The 17465-nt window shown below is 53.8% G+C and overlaps 1 protein-coding gene across 2 annotated transcripts in view; it reads right to left on the bottom strand.

Moving 5' to 3' along the window:
- Positions 1-9525: 9525 nt before the first annotated feature.
- Positions 9526-17465, bottom strand: part of LOC142255195 (protein inscuteable homolog) — a 298604-nt gene continuing 290664 nt past the window's right edge. For both annotated transcript variants that reach the window (XM_075326693.1, XM_075326694.1), the window contains exons 11-12: positions 11984-12060; positions 9526-9937 (exon numbers count right to left, since the gene is read on the bottom strand). In XM_075326693.1, coding sequence (XP_075182808.1) covers positions 9809-9937; positions 11984-12060 — 206 coding nt within the window. In that variant the 3' untranslated portion in view covers positions 9526-9808. The remainder of the gene's footprint in view (positions 9938-11983; positions 12061-17465) is intronic.

Raw genomic sequence — 17465 nt, 5'->3', positions numbered from 1 at the left:
CTTTTGTCGACCTCACGGTTACCCTGAGAGGGTACTGACTGATCAGGGTCCTGCATTCGAGGCAGAAGTGTTCCAAGAGTTCTGTAACATGTACGGTTGTAAGAAAATCAGAACAAACCGTACCACCCCCAAACCAATGGATTGTGCGAGAAGATGAACCATGTGGTTATTGATATGCTCAAGACTCTCCCTCTGGAAGAAAGAAACCAATGGCCAGAGAAGTTACCAGATCTGGTAGACCTGTATAACCATATCCCGGTAAATTCGACCAACTGCAGCCCTGCTTACCTGATGCGAGCAAGACCTGGCAAGTTACCTGTAGACTTGGAGATGGGAACTGTGTCCCCTGAAGCGGTTCAAGAGATAGAAGATTGGGATACAGAGCGGCAGCAGCGGTACCGCAAGGTCCAGGAATGCGTAGAAAAGAGCCTGTCCCAAGCAAGAACAAGAAAAGAGCAGAACTACAATCAAACGGCCCCAGCAACTCTCTTAGCACCTGGAGAGCAGGTCCTCAAGAAAAAGCGGAGGGCGCATAAATTAGATGATCAGTGGGAGAATGAACCCTACACCATTATTCCCTCCAACTTTGACAATAGTAAGGTATGTGTGAGGGCCAAGGAGGACTGGTAGGCCCAGGAGCTGGATCCACTGGACCGAGCACCCCACCTGGAGGGCAAGGTACACGGTAACTGGAGCACTAACGTGGCAGGAACGGGTGCAGGTATCAGGAAACAAAGACAGGACCAGGTCACTAAGGTCACAGTGTACTTTAAGGCAATAATAGGAAACAGGAACAAAGACCTGAGCACCTAGCTCACAAGACAAGGCATAGAAACACAAGCGATGATCAGGCCCCGCCCACATGGAGAGGCCAGTCCTATATACCCAGCACAGCCTCAGGTCATTTCCTGCTGTAGCAGTGCTGGGGCTATAAGTCCAGGAGAGTGGGCGCGGCCCGGGCCTATACAGAACATTAGTCAGAATCAGACTCCTGAGACCAGGAACAGGACTCAGGGGAGCATGAGCGGGAATGGCAGGCGTGACCGGTGGACGTATGGACTGGACCAGTGAGGAAGGAGCGGTGGTACGCTGGCGAGGCTGGATCAGTGGGTACAGAGCGGTGGCGTGACGCAGGTGTGACTGGCTCAGTAGTTACGGAGCGGTGCCTGGATGGTGAGACCGGCTCAGTAGGTAAGGAGCGCTGCTGGAACACCGGGAGCGTGACAGTATGCCTCATAAGCAAGGATGAAGGCAAGACTTATCAAACAGTTTCTAGAGACCGCCTGAAAGCGTGCCCTGAGCGGTGCAAAATCCAAAAAGAAGTAGAAGAAGTACAAGTCCTCAAATTCAAGAAAAGGAGGAAGAGATGATCCAAACAATCCTCGGAAAATTCCCCAAAACTTGGACCCGAATAAACAATGCCATAGTGGTACCAGTCTTGACGTTCCCGCAGTTGGTCGAGCCGGAGACAGAAGAGGTTCCAGATCCGCCTAAGGAACTGTCCGTCCCAACACCAGATGACACGCCAGCAGTAGAACAGGAGAATCAACCCCCTGCCAGTGGTGAACCTGTCGTACCCTTGGCGAATCTGAGACCCCGTAGGCAACCATCACGCATACCTGTCAGGGTTAGGCCTACCAGTAACACGGAGGGGGCAGACACTCCAAGTAGTCAGGGACAAACCCCAGAGCTACACCGGTCCCAACGTAGCACTCGGCAACAGCCCCCTCCAAGGTATAGAACATAGAAAGTAAAATACCTAACAGAGTGTAAATAGTTATGTGAAATTGTCTTGTATGTAATGTTTTGTTTTAGGTGATTAAGTAAATGGACAATTGGGCCACTGGACTATGGGTGGCCAACACTCTAATTGTACATAGTTAGCACCAGTGTGCTCAACACCCCTGAAGAAAAACCCGTCCGGCGTGCATAGAGTGGGGTCAGCAATGCTCTGACGCACTCCCAGAGCCTACGTTGGGGGTTTTATCGCGGCGGGTCCCCCATGGAGCAGTGTAATGGACACCCGGCAGGGAGCCACACTGGACTCTTATAGTATTGTTTAAGTTTGTAACGTTTAAGAAAATGTGCCTCCCATAATGGGATGAAATGTTCTAACATGTTATGTTTTGTTTCTTCAGTCCGGGAGTACTGAGTTTAACTAAGGGGGAGTGTGGCGCCCCAGGACCTGGTCGCCACAACAGCATTGCCCCTCCAAAGGGTTGATGCTGAGCCTGAAGGTAATTGGGGGGTCTATTGGCCAGTAAGTTTAACATCCAACGCAGTTCTCCCTCAGGCCAGCAGGGGGAGCTCTGAACCTGGAGTTCCAGGGAGCATTCCTTAAGTCTGACCTGAGGGAGGAGTTAGTGTTCAGTCTGTAGGCGAAAGCATAAAGTGCAGACGCAGAGTGTGCTGTCCTGTGGAACTGGGGCCTAGAGCTGGAGCAGCTTGGCCCAGTGAAGCACGAGGAGCAGAGAGGCACAGAAGAGACTCGGACATCGGAGTCTGTGGCCACCAGGGCCTAAAATACTCCCTGGTAGCCGAATCCGAAGGGCAGGAGAGCTGTAAGCACCTGGTCCATAAACAGCCCGAAGGTACAGCTGCATCAGCAGGGCCCGGTGTGGACTCCAGCAGAGAAGCACCAGAGAGGGCCTGCGCGGCCTACGACAGAGGGAAAGGGACGTACCACCGGTCCCAGCAGCAAGAGGGCCATTGCTAAATTCAGAGAGCAGGGTCCTATCACAGCAAGGAAAAGAACAGGCGTTTGCCTCATACTCATCTGGCCAAAACGACATCTCAGTTACTTCCAGGCCGGCCGGAGCCCTCTACCACCTGTAACGGTCTCCCAGGACTAACCGTTTGTGGAGTAAAAGAGGAGAAGGTAAAGAGACTGTTGTTTGTGCCTGTTTCTTTCATTGCCTGTCGGCCCTGCACCGTGTTATCCACACCACACCATAGACTCTCACGAGCACCAACAGTGTCCCCGGGGCACCGCTCCACCTGTGGGGAGCAGTACCACCATTGCTGCCATATCATCACCCCGGAGGCCTCACACAGCAGCGGCGGCTTAATAGCCGCAAACCACAGGTGGCGTCACGAAATAAAAACTTTAATTACTCCCAAGTCACCAGCCATATTAATTGACCCCACCAGGGCCACGGAGTCTGGCCCCGCCACCACTGACGACCCCGGACTAGTCCGGTCTGGCACCGGGTGTCCCATAGCCCTGGGGTGGGCGAGTCAGTGGCTCGCCTTGTACGCTGTGTGATGGCAGTGACTCGCCCCATACCCTGCGCGGTGACTCGCCCCGTACCCTGCGCGGTGACTCGCCCCATACCCTGCGCGGTGACTCGCCCCGTACCCTGCGCGGTGACTCGCCCCGTATATTGCGCGGTGACTCGCCCTGTACCCTGTGTGGTGGCAGTGGCTCGCCCTGTACCCTGCACGGTGACTCGCCCCGTACCCTGCGCGGTGGCTCGCCTTGTACGCTGTGTGATGGCAGTGACTCGCCCCGTACCCTGCGCGGTGACTTGCCTCATACCCTGCACGGTGACTCGCCCCGTACCCTGCGCAGTGACTCGCCCCGTACCCTGCGCAGTGACTCGCCCCGTACCCTGCGCAGTGACTCGCCCCGTACCCTGCGCAGTGGCTCGCCTCGTACGCTGTGTGATGGCAGTGACTCGCCCCGTACCCTGCGCAGTGGCTCGCCTCGTACGCTGTGTGATGGCAGTGACTCGCCCCGTACCCTGCGCAGTGGCTCGCCTCGTACGCTGTGTGATGGCAGTGACTCGCCCCGTACCCTGCGCAGTGGCTCGCCTCGTACGCTGTGTGATGGCAGTGACTCGCCCCGTACCCTGCGAAGTGGCTCGCCTCGTACGCTGTGTGATGGCAGTGACTCGCCCCATACCGCATGCCACATCCAGAGCCCCCATCATCACCGGCCCCCCGTACATGCAAGGTCAATCCTCCTAGATCTCTCCAGTGATGCAGATGTTGTTCTCGTGGCGTCTGATTCAGCGATCGCTCTTCTTTTTCCGGTTGTGGTTTTCGCTGACGTATTGTAACAACTTCATTATTATGTCCAATGGGAATCATTAATTTTGTGCCCAAATTTGTCTTATATCTTCTTTCTTTAACTGGTTTGTTACTTTGTACCCGATAAAAGAGCACGTTTTACAAAATGTCACAAAAATAGTGACATTCACACACAAAAAAAACTCTGAGGACGGAACAGGACGGGGGGAGGGCGGTGGGAAGGACGGGGGAGGACGGGACAGGACGGGGGGAGGACGGTGGGGAGGGCGGTGGGGAGGGCGGTGGGGTGGACGGGGGAGGACGGGGGGAGGACGGTGGGAAGGGCGGGGGGAGGACGGGACAGGACGGGGGGAGGACGGTGGGAAGGGCGGTGGGGAGGGCGGTGGGGTGGACGGGGGAGGGCGGTGGGGAGGACGGCACAGGACGGGGGGGGGGGGGGGGGCTGGAGCTGTTGTGGCAAATTTTGCAAGCTTATAAAAAAAGTCACGTTTTATGAATCTGTCCAGAAAATGTAGAGAAGCCACATTTACATAAAAAAAGGAAATTTAAACTACAAAAGACAACTTGAAAGAGGTGCAAAACAAAAATGTAATGAAATTGTCACAAATCACGAAGTCCCCCCCCTCCAGGTCTGACAGACCTCCATACACTGGCCATGCGTCAAACAATCAGTCTCCATTTTGACACCTGAGACACGGCCATAGGCAGAGGTATGTGGATGGCCAGACCCGACCGTCTCTCCGGCTATCCATAAAACCTGTCCCTGGAATGCCCAAATAAGCCTTGTGACACTACAAGTACCAGAGCAGACCTCCAGTTTACACTACCTCCGTGACACCCGCCGCCTGGTTACAGTGCTGCTTGTGTTGCAGTGAGTGTACTTTCTTTTGATGCTGAAAGGGTGAAGGAATTTTTTTCTGTTGGCTGAGATTACTCTTAGGGGCACTTTGCACGTTGCGACATTGCTAGCCGATGCTGCGATGTCGCACGCGATAGTCCCCGCCCCCGTCGCAGCAGCAATATCTTGTGATAGCTGCCGTAGAGAACATTATCGCTACAGCAGCTTCACATGCACTCACCTGTTCTGCGACGTCGCTCTGGCCGGCGACCCGCCTCCTTCCTAAGGGGGCGGTTTGTGCGGCGTCACAGCGACATCACACGACAGGCGGCCAATAGAAGCGGAGGGGGCTTAGATGAGCGGGACGTAAACATCCCGCCACCTCCTTCCTTCCTCATTGCAGCCGGTTGAGGCAGGTAAGGAGATGTTCCTCGCTCCTGCGGCTTCATACGCAGTGATGTGCGCTGCCGCAGGAACGACAAACATCGTACCTGTCGCTGCAGCGAAATTATGGAAATGACCGACACTGCACCGATCATACGATAACGATGCTTTTGCGATCGTTTATCGGTGCTTCTAGGCTTTACACGTTGCGTCGTCGTTACCGGTGCCGGATGTGCGTCACTTTCGATTTGACCCCAACGAAATCGCAGTAGCGATGTCGCAACGTGCAAAGTACCCCATAGACTTAATCATAGCTGCAGTATTTTGTCATCACACCCTTCCAGTATATTTACCCACGCCTGGCTTTACTCCTTGCTGGTGATAGATCTTCTATACTGACCACTGTGAAGGAGCTCTTCTCTGCATAGTTTTTGTGTCATCTCAGTTGCAGCTGTGATGTTTCCTGATGAAGAAACCTAGGAGAGCTTTTTGTTGTAACCTTCCCCATCCATTTATCTTACCTTCCTCATGTTGCTTTGTGGTACTAGTGGGACTAGTATCTCACTGATCCACTCACTAGCCAGGGTAAGTTCAGGCTCAGCGAGGGCCTAGGCATGTGATGGCACATGGAGGGGAAGGACCTGTCTAGGGACATTAGGAAGCTCAAGGATCAGATTGACTTGGTACCTACTGGGTTTTCATCAGAGCTTTTGATAGTGAATTTGGACTTGGCTGCCGGGAGACACCAGGTACAATGACAAAGTGGTCCCCGATACTGCAGCAGCTGCCCCTAAGGGTCAGGAATGCAGGGAGGGCAGGCTGGACAGTGATGGTACAGCAGGCGGTAAGTCAGTACACAGACTGTTAGGATGGGGTTAGAGCTGGAGCCAAGCAGGATGGGTTTCAGTTCAGGTACAGGCAGGCTGGGATTGGGTTCTGGTACTGGCAGGATGGGTTCTCGTTCTGGTACAGACAGGACAGCTTTGGGTTCAGGTACTGATAGGACAGGTTCAGGTACACATGTTGGTTCAGAATCACAGGATGGGTTCAGGTTCAGGGGCTAGACCAAGTTACTAGCAGGCACAGGACTGTCTAGGAACTAACCTTGCTCAGGCACCTCCCTACAGTGGAGGGAGCCTTTAATACCTAATGCCTCCCAGCCATAGGCTGGAGACACTTCTCGAGTGAGCTTGCTGCCCCTTTAAAAGCTAGGAGACCTGTGTGACGTGCGCAGGCCCCGGACCTGGGAACCGGAGCAGGAGACACAGCTGGGCGGCTGTGGCGGTGCGTACGTCAGAGTCTCTGCCAGATGGAGGACAAGGGGCGGTGCGTACGTCAGTGTCCCTGCCGGATGGGGGACGTGGGGCGGTGCGTACGTCAGTGTCCCTGCCGGATGGAGGACGTGGGGCGGTGCGTACGTCAGTGTCCCTGCCGGATGGAGGACGTGGGGAGGTGCGTACGTCAGTGTCCCTGCCGGATGGAGGATAAGGGGTGGTGCGTACATCAGTGTCCCTGCCAGATGGGGGACGTGGGGCGGTGCGTACGTCAGTGTCCCTGCCGGATGGGGGACGTGGGGCGGTGCGAACGTCAGTGTCCCTGCCGGATGGAGGACGTGGGGCGGTGCGTACGTCAGTGTCCCTGCCGGATGGAGGACGTGGCGCGGTGCGTACGTCAGTGTCCCTGCCGGATGGAGGACGTGGGGCGGTGTGTACGTCTGTGTCCCTGCCGGATGGAGGACGTGGGGCGGTGCGTACGTCAGTGTCCCTGCCAGATGGAGGACGTGGCGCGGTGCGTACGTCTGTGTCCCTGTCGGATGGAGGACGTGGGGCGGTGTGTACGTCAGTGTCCCTGCCGGATGGGGGACGTGGGGCGGTGCGTACGTCAGTGTCCCTGCCGGATGGAGGACGTGGGGCGGTGCGTACGTCAGTGTCCCTGCCGGATGGAGGACGTGGGGAGGTGCGTACGTCAGTGTCCCTGCCGGATGGAGGACGTGGGGCGGTGCGTACGTCAGTGTCCCTGCCGGATGGAGGACGTGGGGCGGTGCGTACGTCAGTGTCCCTGCCGGATGGAGGACGTGGGACGGTGCGTACGTCAGTGTCCCTGCCGGATGGAGGACGTGGGGAGGTGCGTACCTCAGTGTCCCTGCCGGATGGAGGACGTGGGGTGGTGCGTACGTCAGTGTCCCTGCCGGATGGAGGACGTGGGGCGGTGCGTACGTCAGTGTCCCTGCCGGATGGAGGATGTGGGGCGGTGCGTACGTCAGTGTCCCTGCCGGATGGAGGACGTGGGGCGGTGCGTACGTCAGTGTCCCTGCCATATGGAGGCTGTGGGGCGGTGCGTACGTCAGTGTCCCTGCCGGATGGAGGACGTGGGGCGGTGCGTACGTCAGTGTCCCTGCCGGATGGAGGACGTGGCGCGGTGCGTACGTCAGTGTCCCTGCCGGATGGAGGACGTGGGGCGGTGTGTACGTCTGTGTCCCTGCCGGATGGAGGACGTGGGGCGGTGCGTACGTCAGTGTCCCTGCCGGATGGAGGACGTGGCGCGGTGCGTACGTCTGTGTCCCTGTCGGATGGAGGACGTGGGGCGGTGTGTACGTCAGTGTCCCTGCCGGATGGGGGACGTGGGGCGGTGCGTACGTCAGTGTCCCTGCCGGATGGAGGACGTGGGGCGGTGCGTACGTCAGTGTCCCTGCCGGATGGAGGACGTGGGGAGGTGCGTACGTCAGTGTCCCTGCCGGATGGAGGACGTGGGGCGGTGCGTACGTCAGTGTCCCTGCCGGATGGAGGACGTGGGGCGGTGCGTACGTCAGTGTCCCTGCCGGATGGAGGACGTGGGGAGGTGCGTACGTCAGTGTCCCTGCCGGATGGAGGACAAGGGGTGGTGCGTACATCAGTGTCCCTGCCGGATGGAGGACGTGGGGCGGTGCGTACGTCAGTGTCCCTGCTGGATGGAGGACGTGGGGCGGTGCGTACGTCAGTGTCCCTGCCGGATGGAGGATGTGGGGCGGTGCGTACGTCAGTGTCCCTGCCGGATGGAGGACGTGGGGCGGTGCGTACGTCAGTGTCCCTGCCATATGGAGGCTGTGGGGCGGTGCGTACGTCAGTGTCCCTGCCGGATGGAGGACGTGGGGAGGTGCGTACGTCAGTGTCCCTGCCAGATGGAGGACGTGGCGCGGTGCGTACGTCTGTGTCCCTGTCGGATGGAGGACGTGGGGCGGTGTGTACGTCAGTGTCCCTGCCGGATGGGGGACGTGGGGCGGTGCGTACGTCAGTGTCCCTGCCGGATGGAGGACGTGGGGCGGTGCGTACGTCAGTGTCCCTGCCGGATGGAGGACGTGGGGAGGTGCGTACGTCAGTGTCCCTGCCGGATGGAGGACGTGGGGCGGTGCGTACGTCAGTGTCCCTGCCGGATGGAGGACGTGGGGCGGTGCGTACGTCAGTGTCCCTGCCGGATGGAGGACGTGGGGCGGTGCGTACGTCAGTGTCCCTGCCGGATGGAGGATGTGGGGCGGTGCGTACGTCAGTGTCCCTGCCGGATGGAGGACGTGGGGCGGTGCGTACGTCAGTGTCCCTGCCATATGGAGGATGTGGGGCGGTGCGTACGTCAGTGTCCCTGCCGGATGGAGGACGTGGGGAGGTGCGTACGTCAGTGTCCCTGCCGGATGGAGGACGTGGGGAGGTGCGTACGTCAGTGTCCCTGCAGGATGGAGGACATGGGGCGGTGCGAGGATGCCGGCGTTATAGGCGCTATACTAAATATCAGAGCTACTTGATGCACCTGGAAGAGCGTTGTTTAGAATTTTAAGGTTTATCAATAAAGATGATTATTATGTCTGAGGAGCTGGAGGTCTTCTCCTTGGTTTCTGGACAGGCCTGGGATAGGGCATTGCTGGAGCTGGAGGTCTTCTCCTTGGTTCCTGGGCAGGCCTGGGATAGGGCATTGCTGCAGCTGGAGGTCTTCTCCTTGGTTTCTGGGCAGGCCTGGGATAGGGCATTGCTGGAGCTGGAGGTCTTCTCCTTGGTTCCTGGGCAGGCCTGGGATAGGGCATTGCTGGAGCTGGAGGTCTTCTCCTTGGTTTCTGGGCAGGCCTGGGATAGGGCATTGCTGGAGCTGGAGGTCTTCTCCTTGGTTCCTGGGCAGGCCTGGGATAGGGCATTGCTGGAGCTGGACTCTGTCGTTACATGTCTCAGTAGTGCAGCCTCAGCCGATCACGTCTTGCCCGGGCGCTGGGCTCCTAATAACTGCACGGACACTGCATTTTATATGCCACTTTCACTTTTATTATAAAAGTTCGTCTTTTATATATTATTTCATGCAGTAAAGAAAAGCATCAAAATATCCGGTTACAAAAGAGGAAATAAACTGTAAAAAACAATATACGAAACGCGGATTATTGGGGTGTTTACTGTGCCGGGCGACACCCCCGCATGTCCAATATATGGAGATGGCTGAAACCTGCGAGGACGCGGAGTCTCCTGAGACGCCTGGAGCCGTGACTGGCACTTTACAAGAAGCCCCCGGAGGGGGACGGAGGGGGAACGCGTCCACCAGCGGCTACACAAAGCTTTCCTCCATATTAGAGCACAGCAGAAACGAGTCCACAAGTCGCGGTTTCACCAATTGTTGAAGGTCCGAGTCATCAATTCCTCCAGGACAAGCAATGGCCAATCTCCGCAGTGCGGCCTGGAAAATCAGGAAGGCAGGGGTTAACAGGAGGAATTTATACTGCGACGATATAATACAAGATGAGGTGAAGAAAGTGACACCAAAGGCCGAGCGTTCAGCTGCATTTACACTGAAGAATGATCACTACTGATGGGCGAAACCGCAGATACCCCGAATCTGTAACCCGGAATATAAAGAAAAAAAAGAATCCGGTTAGGAACCGGAATTAGTTCTAGATATCTGGCCAGATGCCGATCCCCATATAAGTCTACGGGGACCCGCGCCTTATAATGGGGGTAGAAAGGGCTGGGGGGATTAGAGCAGGAGCATTCTACTTACCAAGTCCCCACAGCTGTCACACTACTACCCGGTCCGCTCATTAACCCTTATACATATTCACTGCTTCCCCCACCCACCGGTAGTGCCCACATCTGTGATTGCTTGCAGTCAAACTGCACCCCCACCCTGTGTGACAGTGTCTGTGATTGGTTGCAATCACACACACTGTCTGCGTCCCTATAGTGGTGTAAAAAGAAACAAATAAATTGGCGTAAGGTCCCCACAGCCTGGGGGCTGGTATTCTCAGGCTGGGGAGGCCCATGGTTATTGAACTCCCCCAACTGGCCTAAAAATAGCAGCCTGCAGCTTCCAGAATTATTGCATCTATTAGATGCAAGAATCCTGGCACTTTACCCGGCTTATCCTGATTGCCGTGGTGCGGGGGCATATGGGGGTAATATGAGGGATTAATGACAGCTCACAGCTGCCACTAAGCCCTAGCTTAGTAATGTAAGGCGTCTATGAGACCCACCATTACTAATCTGTAAGTGAAAAGAAATAAACATAAACACAGAAAAAAATCTTTTATTTTAAATAAAATTAAAAAAAAAACCACACCCTCTGTCTCCAGTTTACACGTCCGACATAATCTAGACAAGATACCATGAAGATGCCGTCTCTGCTACTTACTGAAGTCGCAGGGCGCGAGCACACAACATGTCCACAGGCTGTGGCTTCAGGCAGAGACTGACTGATCTGCAGCTGTGAGCGCTGACATTACTCAGTTTATCTGTGGTCACAGCTGGATGTTCCCATGGTGCCCCACCTGTGACCCCTGATAAACTGACCTCAAGTTACCTCATTGAACTCAGTGACCTCACCTCAGGTAAACTCATTCAATTCAATGAGACCTGCATCTCATGCCAGAAAATCGCGGGTTTTTTTTTGTAAAGACATGCAGATTTGGTGATTGAAATATATACACCAAATTCCTGCATCAAATCTACATCTTCTGCCAAAAAAAATTGCATCAAAACCGCACCGATGGAGGTTTTTAAATGGTGATGTGCATTTTTTTTGTTGATTCCCAGGAATTGAATTCATTCTGTCCAGAGAATTTCCTGAAATCCATGAACTTGATTTTCATGTTTTTGAAATCTGGTAATGATCAATTTCCGATAAAATGTCTGAAGTCAGTGCCATCCCCCGAACTACAAGTGAGCGGAGACACTGAGCCACGGGGCAGTGAGAGAGAAAGCACAAACCACCGGCACGTCTCTGGCAGTCTGTGGACGTGGGGCCGCAGCTGGAGAAGACGAATTGCAGATCTCAGAAGAAGAAACCAACAAATGGAGAAATGCTGCAGAGGACGAGATCCAAGCACGACAAGCAAAGACTTCCGGACAAGGAGACAAAGATGGAAGTGTGACCCCTGACATGGTCTTTGTTAATACTGCGCCACCGCCATGGTTGGTGTCAGTGTCTCCTGTAATCCGGCGGCACATAGATCCTTCTCCCCCAATGTCTGACTGCGGAGGATCCTGCTGAGATCCGCAGCACTGACGGCCAGCGCAGCCATACAGGGGTATGAGATCCGCAGCACTGACGGCCAGCACAGCCATACAGGGGTGTGTTCTCCTGATTCTTCACTCTCCTCTGTCCGCAACCTCCACTCGGGTGATTAGTGGTGATCGTGGATGTCGCACTCTGGGGTGAATCTCCCCGTGCGGTCTCCACTCCCACAGCGACACCAGTCACAATACATTGTCTGAACATGGAACTTACCAGACAGGCCACGAGCACAGCGTCACTGCTAAACCTCTCCTCTGGGTGGCGGCAGAGAGCAATGAGGCGTGAGACACCTGCCAGGAGAGAACCCGGGTGTAAATACAGGCAGCGTGCACAGTGTACTCATTTACAGGGCCTTAAAAAAGTATTCATTCCCTGTGAACCTTTCCACATTGCACCCACAAAGTTAACTGTAGTTTATTCAGATTTTGTGTGATATCAATATTAAGTGCAAATATCTGTGACGTATAATGAAATGATTCCAGGATTTTAAAATATTTTAAAAATATAAAATCACCTTCTTCCACATGACATGCAGGGGACGCGGTGGAAGCAGGGGACGCGGTGGAAGCAGGGGACGCGGTGGAAGCAGGGGGCGCGGTGGCAGCAGGGGACGCGGTGGCAGCAGGGGACGCGGTGGAAGCAGGGGACGCGGTGGAAGCAGGGGACGCGGCGAGCTGTGGAAGCAGGGGACGCGGTGAGCTGTGGGAGCAGTGGACGCGGCGAGCTGTGGAAGCAGGGGACGCGGCGAGCTGTGGAAGCAGGGGACGCGGTGAGCTGTTGAAGCAGGGGATACGGTGGAAGCAGGGGACGCGGCGAGCTGTGGAAGCAGGGGACGCGGCGAGCTGTGGAAGCAGGGGACGCGGCGAGCTGTGGAAGCAGGGGACGCGGCGAGCTGTGGAAGCAGGGGACGCGGCGAGCTGTGGAAGCAGGGGACGCGGCGAGCTGTGGAAGCAGGGGACGCGGCGAGCTGTGGAAGCAGGGGACGCGGCGAGCTTTGGAAGCAGGGGACGCGGCGAGCTGTGGAAGCAGAGGACGCGGCGAGCTGTGGAAGCAGGGGACGCGGCGAGCTTTGGAAGCAGGGGACGCGGCGAGCTGTGGAAGCAGAGGACGCGGCGAGCTGTGGAAGCAGGGGACGCGGCGAGCAGTGGAAGCAGGGGACGCGGCGAGCTGTGGAAGCAGGGGACGCGGCGAGCTGTGGAAGCAGGGGACGCGGCGAGCTTTGGAAGCAGGGGACGCGGCGAGCTGTGGAAGCAGGGGACGCGGCGAGCTGTGGAAGCAGAGGACGCGGCGAGCTGTGGAAGCAGGGGACGCGGCGAGCTGTGGAAGCAGGGGACGCGGCGAGCTGTGGAAGCAGGGGACGCGGCGAGCAGTGGAGAAACAGGATCTGGTATGAGGAGACCAAAGAAGAAATGGGCTAAATGCTAAATACTGTGTGTGGTGGAAAACCCTCCCCACAGTCACACACGGTGGAGGCAGCATCCTGCTGTGAGGAGGCTTTTCTTCAGCACGGGCAGGGAAGCTGCTCAGAGGTGAAGATGGATGGAGCTAAATCCAGGAAATCCTGGAGGAAAACCTGTTATGGATGCAGAAGACATGAGATCGGGCCGTAGGGTCACCTTCCAGGAGGACAGCTACCCTCAACATCCTGCAGATTTACAATGGAAGGTTCAGATCAGAGCATATTCCTGTGTGTGAGCGGCTGAGTCACAGTCAAGACCCAAATCCACCGAGATCACATCTCCATCCAATCTCACTGAGCGAGAAAAGAAAATGTCACCTCTAGATGAGCAAAGCTGGAGAGACCCCAAAAGAGAGAAAGAGTGGTGGTCCTACAAAATACTAACTCCGGGGGCTGAATACAAATGCAAGACAGAGGAAGGTGGTCCTACAAAGTGCTGACTCCGGGGGCTGAATATAAGTGCACATCATAACCTTCAGATTTATATGTATAAGATATTTACACATCCAAGAATCACTTCCTTGCTCACACCTTCTTGCATTCCAATAACATACAGTTAAGGTTGTGATTGTAACATGAAAAAAATGTAGAGAGGTTCACGGGGTGTGAATACTTTTTTTTTTTTTCAAGACACAGTATAAGTACCAGTACTGTACACCAGTAGAGCATCATAATCTATAGGTACCAATACTGTGAAACAGTATATAGTCATTACCAGTAGTGTACACCAGTATATAGTCATTACCAGTAGTGTACACCAGTATATACAACCCCTGGCAATAATTCTGGCCTCCCCGGGCTGAGGAGGTTCATTCAGTTGTTTACTTTGTATAATAAAAGCCGATCACAGATGACACAAAACTAAAGTGATTGCAAATAGCAACTTTCTGGCTTTAAGAAACACTAAAAAAAAACAAAACATGAAAACATAAATGTGCAGCCAGTAACGGTGACTTTCAAGACCAAACAGGGGGAAAAGTTATGGAATCACCCTGTAAATTTTCATTCCCAAAATTAACACCTGCATCAAATAAGATCTGCTCGTTAGTCTACATCTAAAAAGGAGTGATCACACCTTGGAGAGCTGCTGCACCGAGTGGACTGACATGAATCATAGCTCCAACACATGAGATGTCAATTGAAACAAAGGAGAGGATTATCAAACTCTTAAAAGAAGGTAAATTATCAGGCAATGTTGCAAAAGCTGTTGGTTGTTCACAGTCAGCTGTGTCTAAACTCTGGACCAAATACAAAAACAACATGGGAAGGTTGTTAAAGGCAAACATACTGGTAGACCAAGGAAGACATCAAAGTGTCAAGACAGGAAATTTAAAGCAAAATGTCTCCAGAACAGGAAATGCACAAAAAAACAAATGAGGAACGGATGGGAGGAAACTGGAGTCAATGTCTGTGACCGAACTGTAAGAAACCGCCTAAAGGAAATGGGATTGACATACAGAAAAGCTAAACATAAGCCATCATTAACACCTAAACAGAAAAAAACAAGGTTACAATGGGCTAAGGAAAAGCAATTGTGGACTGTGGATGACTGGATGAAAGTCATGTTCAGTGATGAATCGCAAATCTGCATTGGGCAAGGTGATGATGCTGGAAGTTTTTGTTTATAAGGATGACTGCCTGAAGAGAACATGTAAATTTCCACAGTCATTGATGATATGGGGCTGCATGTCAGGTAAAGGCACTGGGGAGAGGGCTGTCATTACATCTTCAATAAATGCCCAAGTTTACATTGACATTTTGGACACTTTTTTTATCCCATCAATTGAAAGGATGTTTGGGGATGATGAAATCATTTCTCGAGATGATAATGCCTCCTGCCATAGAACAAAAACTGTGAACACATTCCTTGAAAGAAGACTATAAGGTCAATGTCATGGTCTGCAAATAGTCCGGATCTCAATCCAATGGAAAATCTTTGGTGGAAGTTGAAGAAAATGGTCGATGACAAGATCCAGCCTGCAAAGCTGATCTGCAACAGCAATCAGAGAAAGCTGGAGCCAGATTGATGAAGAGACCTGTTTGTCACTCACTAAGTCCATGCCTCAGAGACTGCAGCTGTTATAAAAGCCAGAGGTGGCGCCACAACACACTACTGATGGATTATAGGAGGGGTCTTATGTTTGTTTTTCATGAATCCATACTTTCCCCCTGTTTGGTCTTGAATATTCACCGTTACCCGCTGCACATTGTGTGTTCATGATTTGTTTTAGTGTTTCTTAAAGCCAGAAAGTCGCCATGTGAAGTGACTTTAGTTTTGTGCTGTGATCGGCTTTTATTATACAAAAGTAACAACTGAATGAACGTCCTCAGCCCGGGGAGGCCGGAATTATTACCAGGGGTTGTAGTCACATAATCTATAGATACCAGTATAATATACCATTTATACATTCTTATGATATACAGGTACCAGTATATAATCTATAGGTACTGGTACTGTGCACCAATATACACTGAGGAGCAGAAGGGTATCAATGATTGACCTTGTGACGTTCCGGCTCCATATCTCTCCGTCCTCTTCAGCACTGAGCGTGAGAGTGTGGCTTCTCATACATAGATGTGACTTGCGGCCATTTATCTGTCACACTCATACTTTGGACAGAAGGGGTGTACTCTCACTGCGTCCTGATCCTGGCTTACCTGGAGGGGCGACACTATGTGCCCACTCAGTCTGCACCAAAGCCTCTGATGGGGAGGATGGACCTTGCTGACAATAGGCACCAATCCAGGGCAGTCCCTGGTTGTCACACTTCACAAGAGGCTGGACAGTGCACAGCAAGAAGGTCGGGGTGGGAACCACTGCCTCTAGGGAACCCCAGGAATGGTAACCACTGTCAGTCACTCAACCTAAGCCCCCCCAAGCTCCCTGACCTCTCCAGATGGGTTATTTCACCCCATGCGGCGATCACGTGCCTATCCCTGTGTCACCCTAATCACGACCCTGTCTAGTGAGCAGGGCATTAGGAACACTAGTCCTGCTCTATGATAAAAACACAAAGGGTAAACAACAGACAAGCAAAAAAGATACTGCAATCACTTAACATGCAACCCAAACAACAGGTGGGTAAGAAAGGGAAATTAATCAAAAGGGAGAGAATGAGGGGGAGGACACGAAACAAACTTCCACGCAGCAATCTCCAGAATCAAGTCCACAGCGATTTCAGGCCCTTCGAGAAGCACGCTATCTCCGGCAACTACTAAGGTAAAGTGCCGAGACAACGCCGGATGGAAGGCCAAGAAAGGCAAAAGGACTGCGTCCATCCTGGACAAGTATCCATCGCTTTTGGCTGTAAACACCCCTGTATCATCAGGCTTCCTCCATTTTTCTGTTCCTTCAGTTTCTCGCTCCTTTCCCCCCTTTTTCCCTTCTTTCTTCCCATTTCCCCCATCAGAGCCATCTATTCTTTCTTCTCATCGCTCCCGATCTCCTGTTTCTAATCTTCCACTTTTCTCTCTGTAATCTCGAGCAGACGCTTCTTATGATGATATTGTAGTTGAGTCTTCACCGTTTTTCGGGCCACCATTCCAGACTTGTGTAACGCGCGTCGCTCTTCATGGCCATCTGTGATGTCACTATTATGGAGCAGGTGAGCCACTTCCACTGCCGGGTGTCACCAGAGCTGATAGACCTTGTGATGAGCATCTCCACTGCCGGGTGTCACCAGAGCTGATAGACCTTGTGATGAGCGTCTCCACTGCCGGGTGTCTCCAGAGCTGATAGACCTTGTGATGAGCGTCTCCACTGCCGGGTGTCACCAGAGCTGATAGACCTTGTGATGAGCGTCTCCACTGCCGGGTGTCACCAGAGCTGATAGACCTTGTGATGAGCGCCTCCACTGCCGGGTGTCACCAGAGCTGATAGACCTTGTGATGAGCGCCTCCACTGCCGGGTGTCTCCAGAGCTGATAGACCTTGTGATGAGCGTCTCCACTGCCGGGTGTCTCCAGAGCTGATAGACCCTGTGATGAGCGTCTCCAGTGCCGGGTGTCTCCAGAGCTGATAGACCCTGTGATGAGCGTCTCCAGTGCCGGGTGTCTCCAGAGCTGATAGACCCTGTGATGAGCGTCTCCAGTGCCGGGTGTCTCCAGAGCTGATAGACCCTGTGATGAGCGTCTCCAGTGCCGGGTGTCACCAGAGCTGATAGACCTTGTGATGAGCGTCTTCACTGCCGGGTGTCACCAGAGCTGATAGACCTTGTGATGAGCATCTCCACTGCCG

Source organism: Anomaloglossus baeobatrachus, chromosome 10 (genome assembly GCF_048569485.1).
Source record: "Anomaloglossus baeobatrachus isolate aAnoBae1 chromosome 10, aAnoBae1.hap1, whole genome shotgun sequence".
NCBI lineage: Eukaryota > Metazoa > Chordata > Amphibia > Anura > Aromobatidae > Anomaloglossus > Anomaloglossus baeobatrachus.
This window is presented reverse-complemented; position numbering and strand designations above follow the sequence as displayed.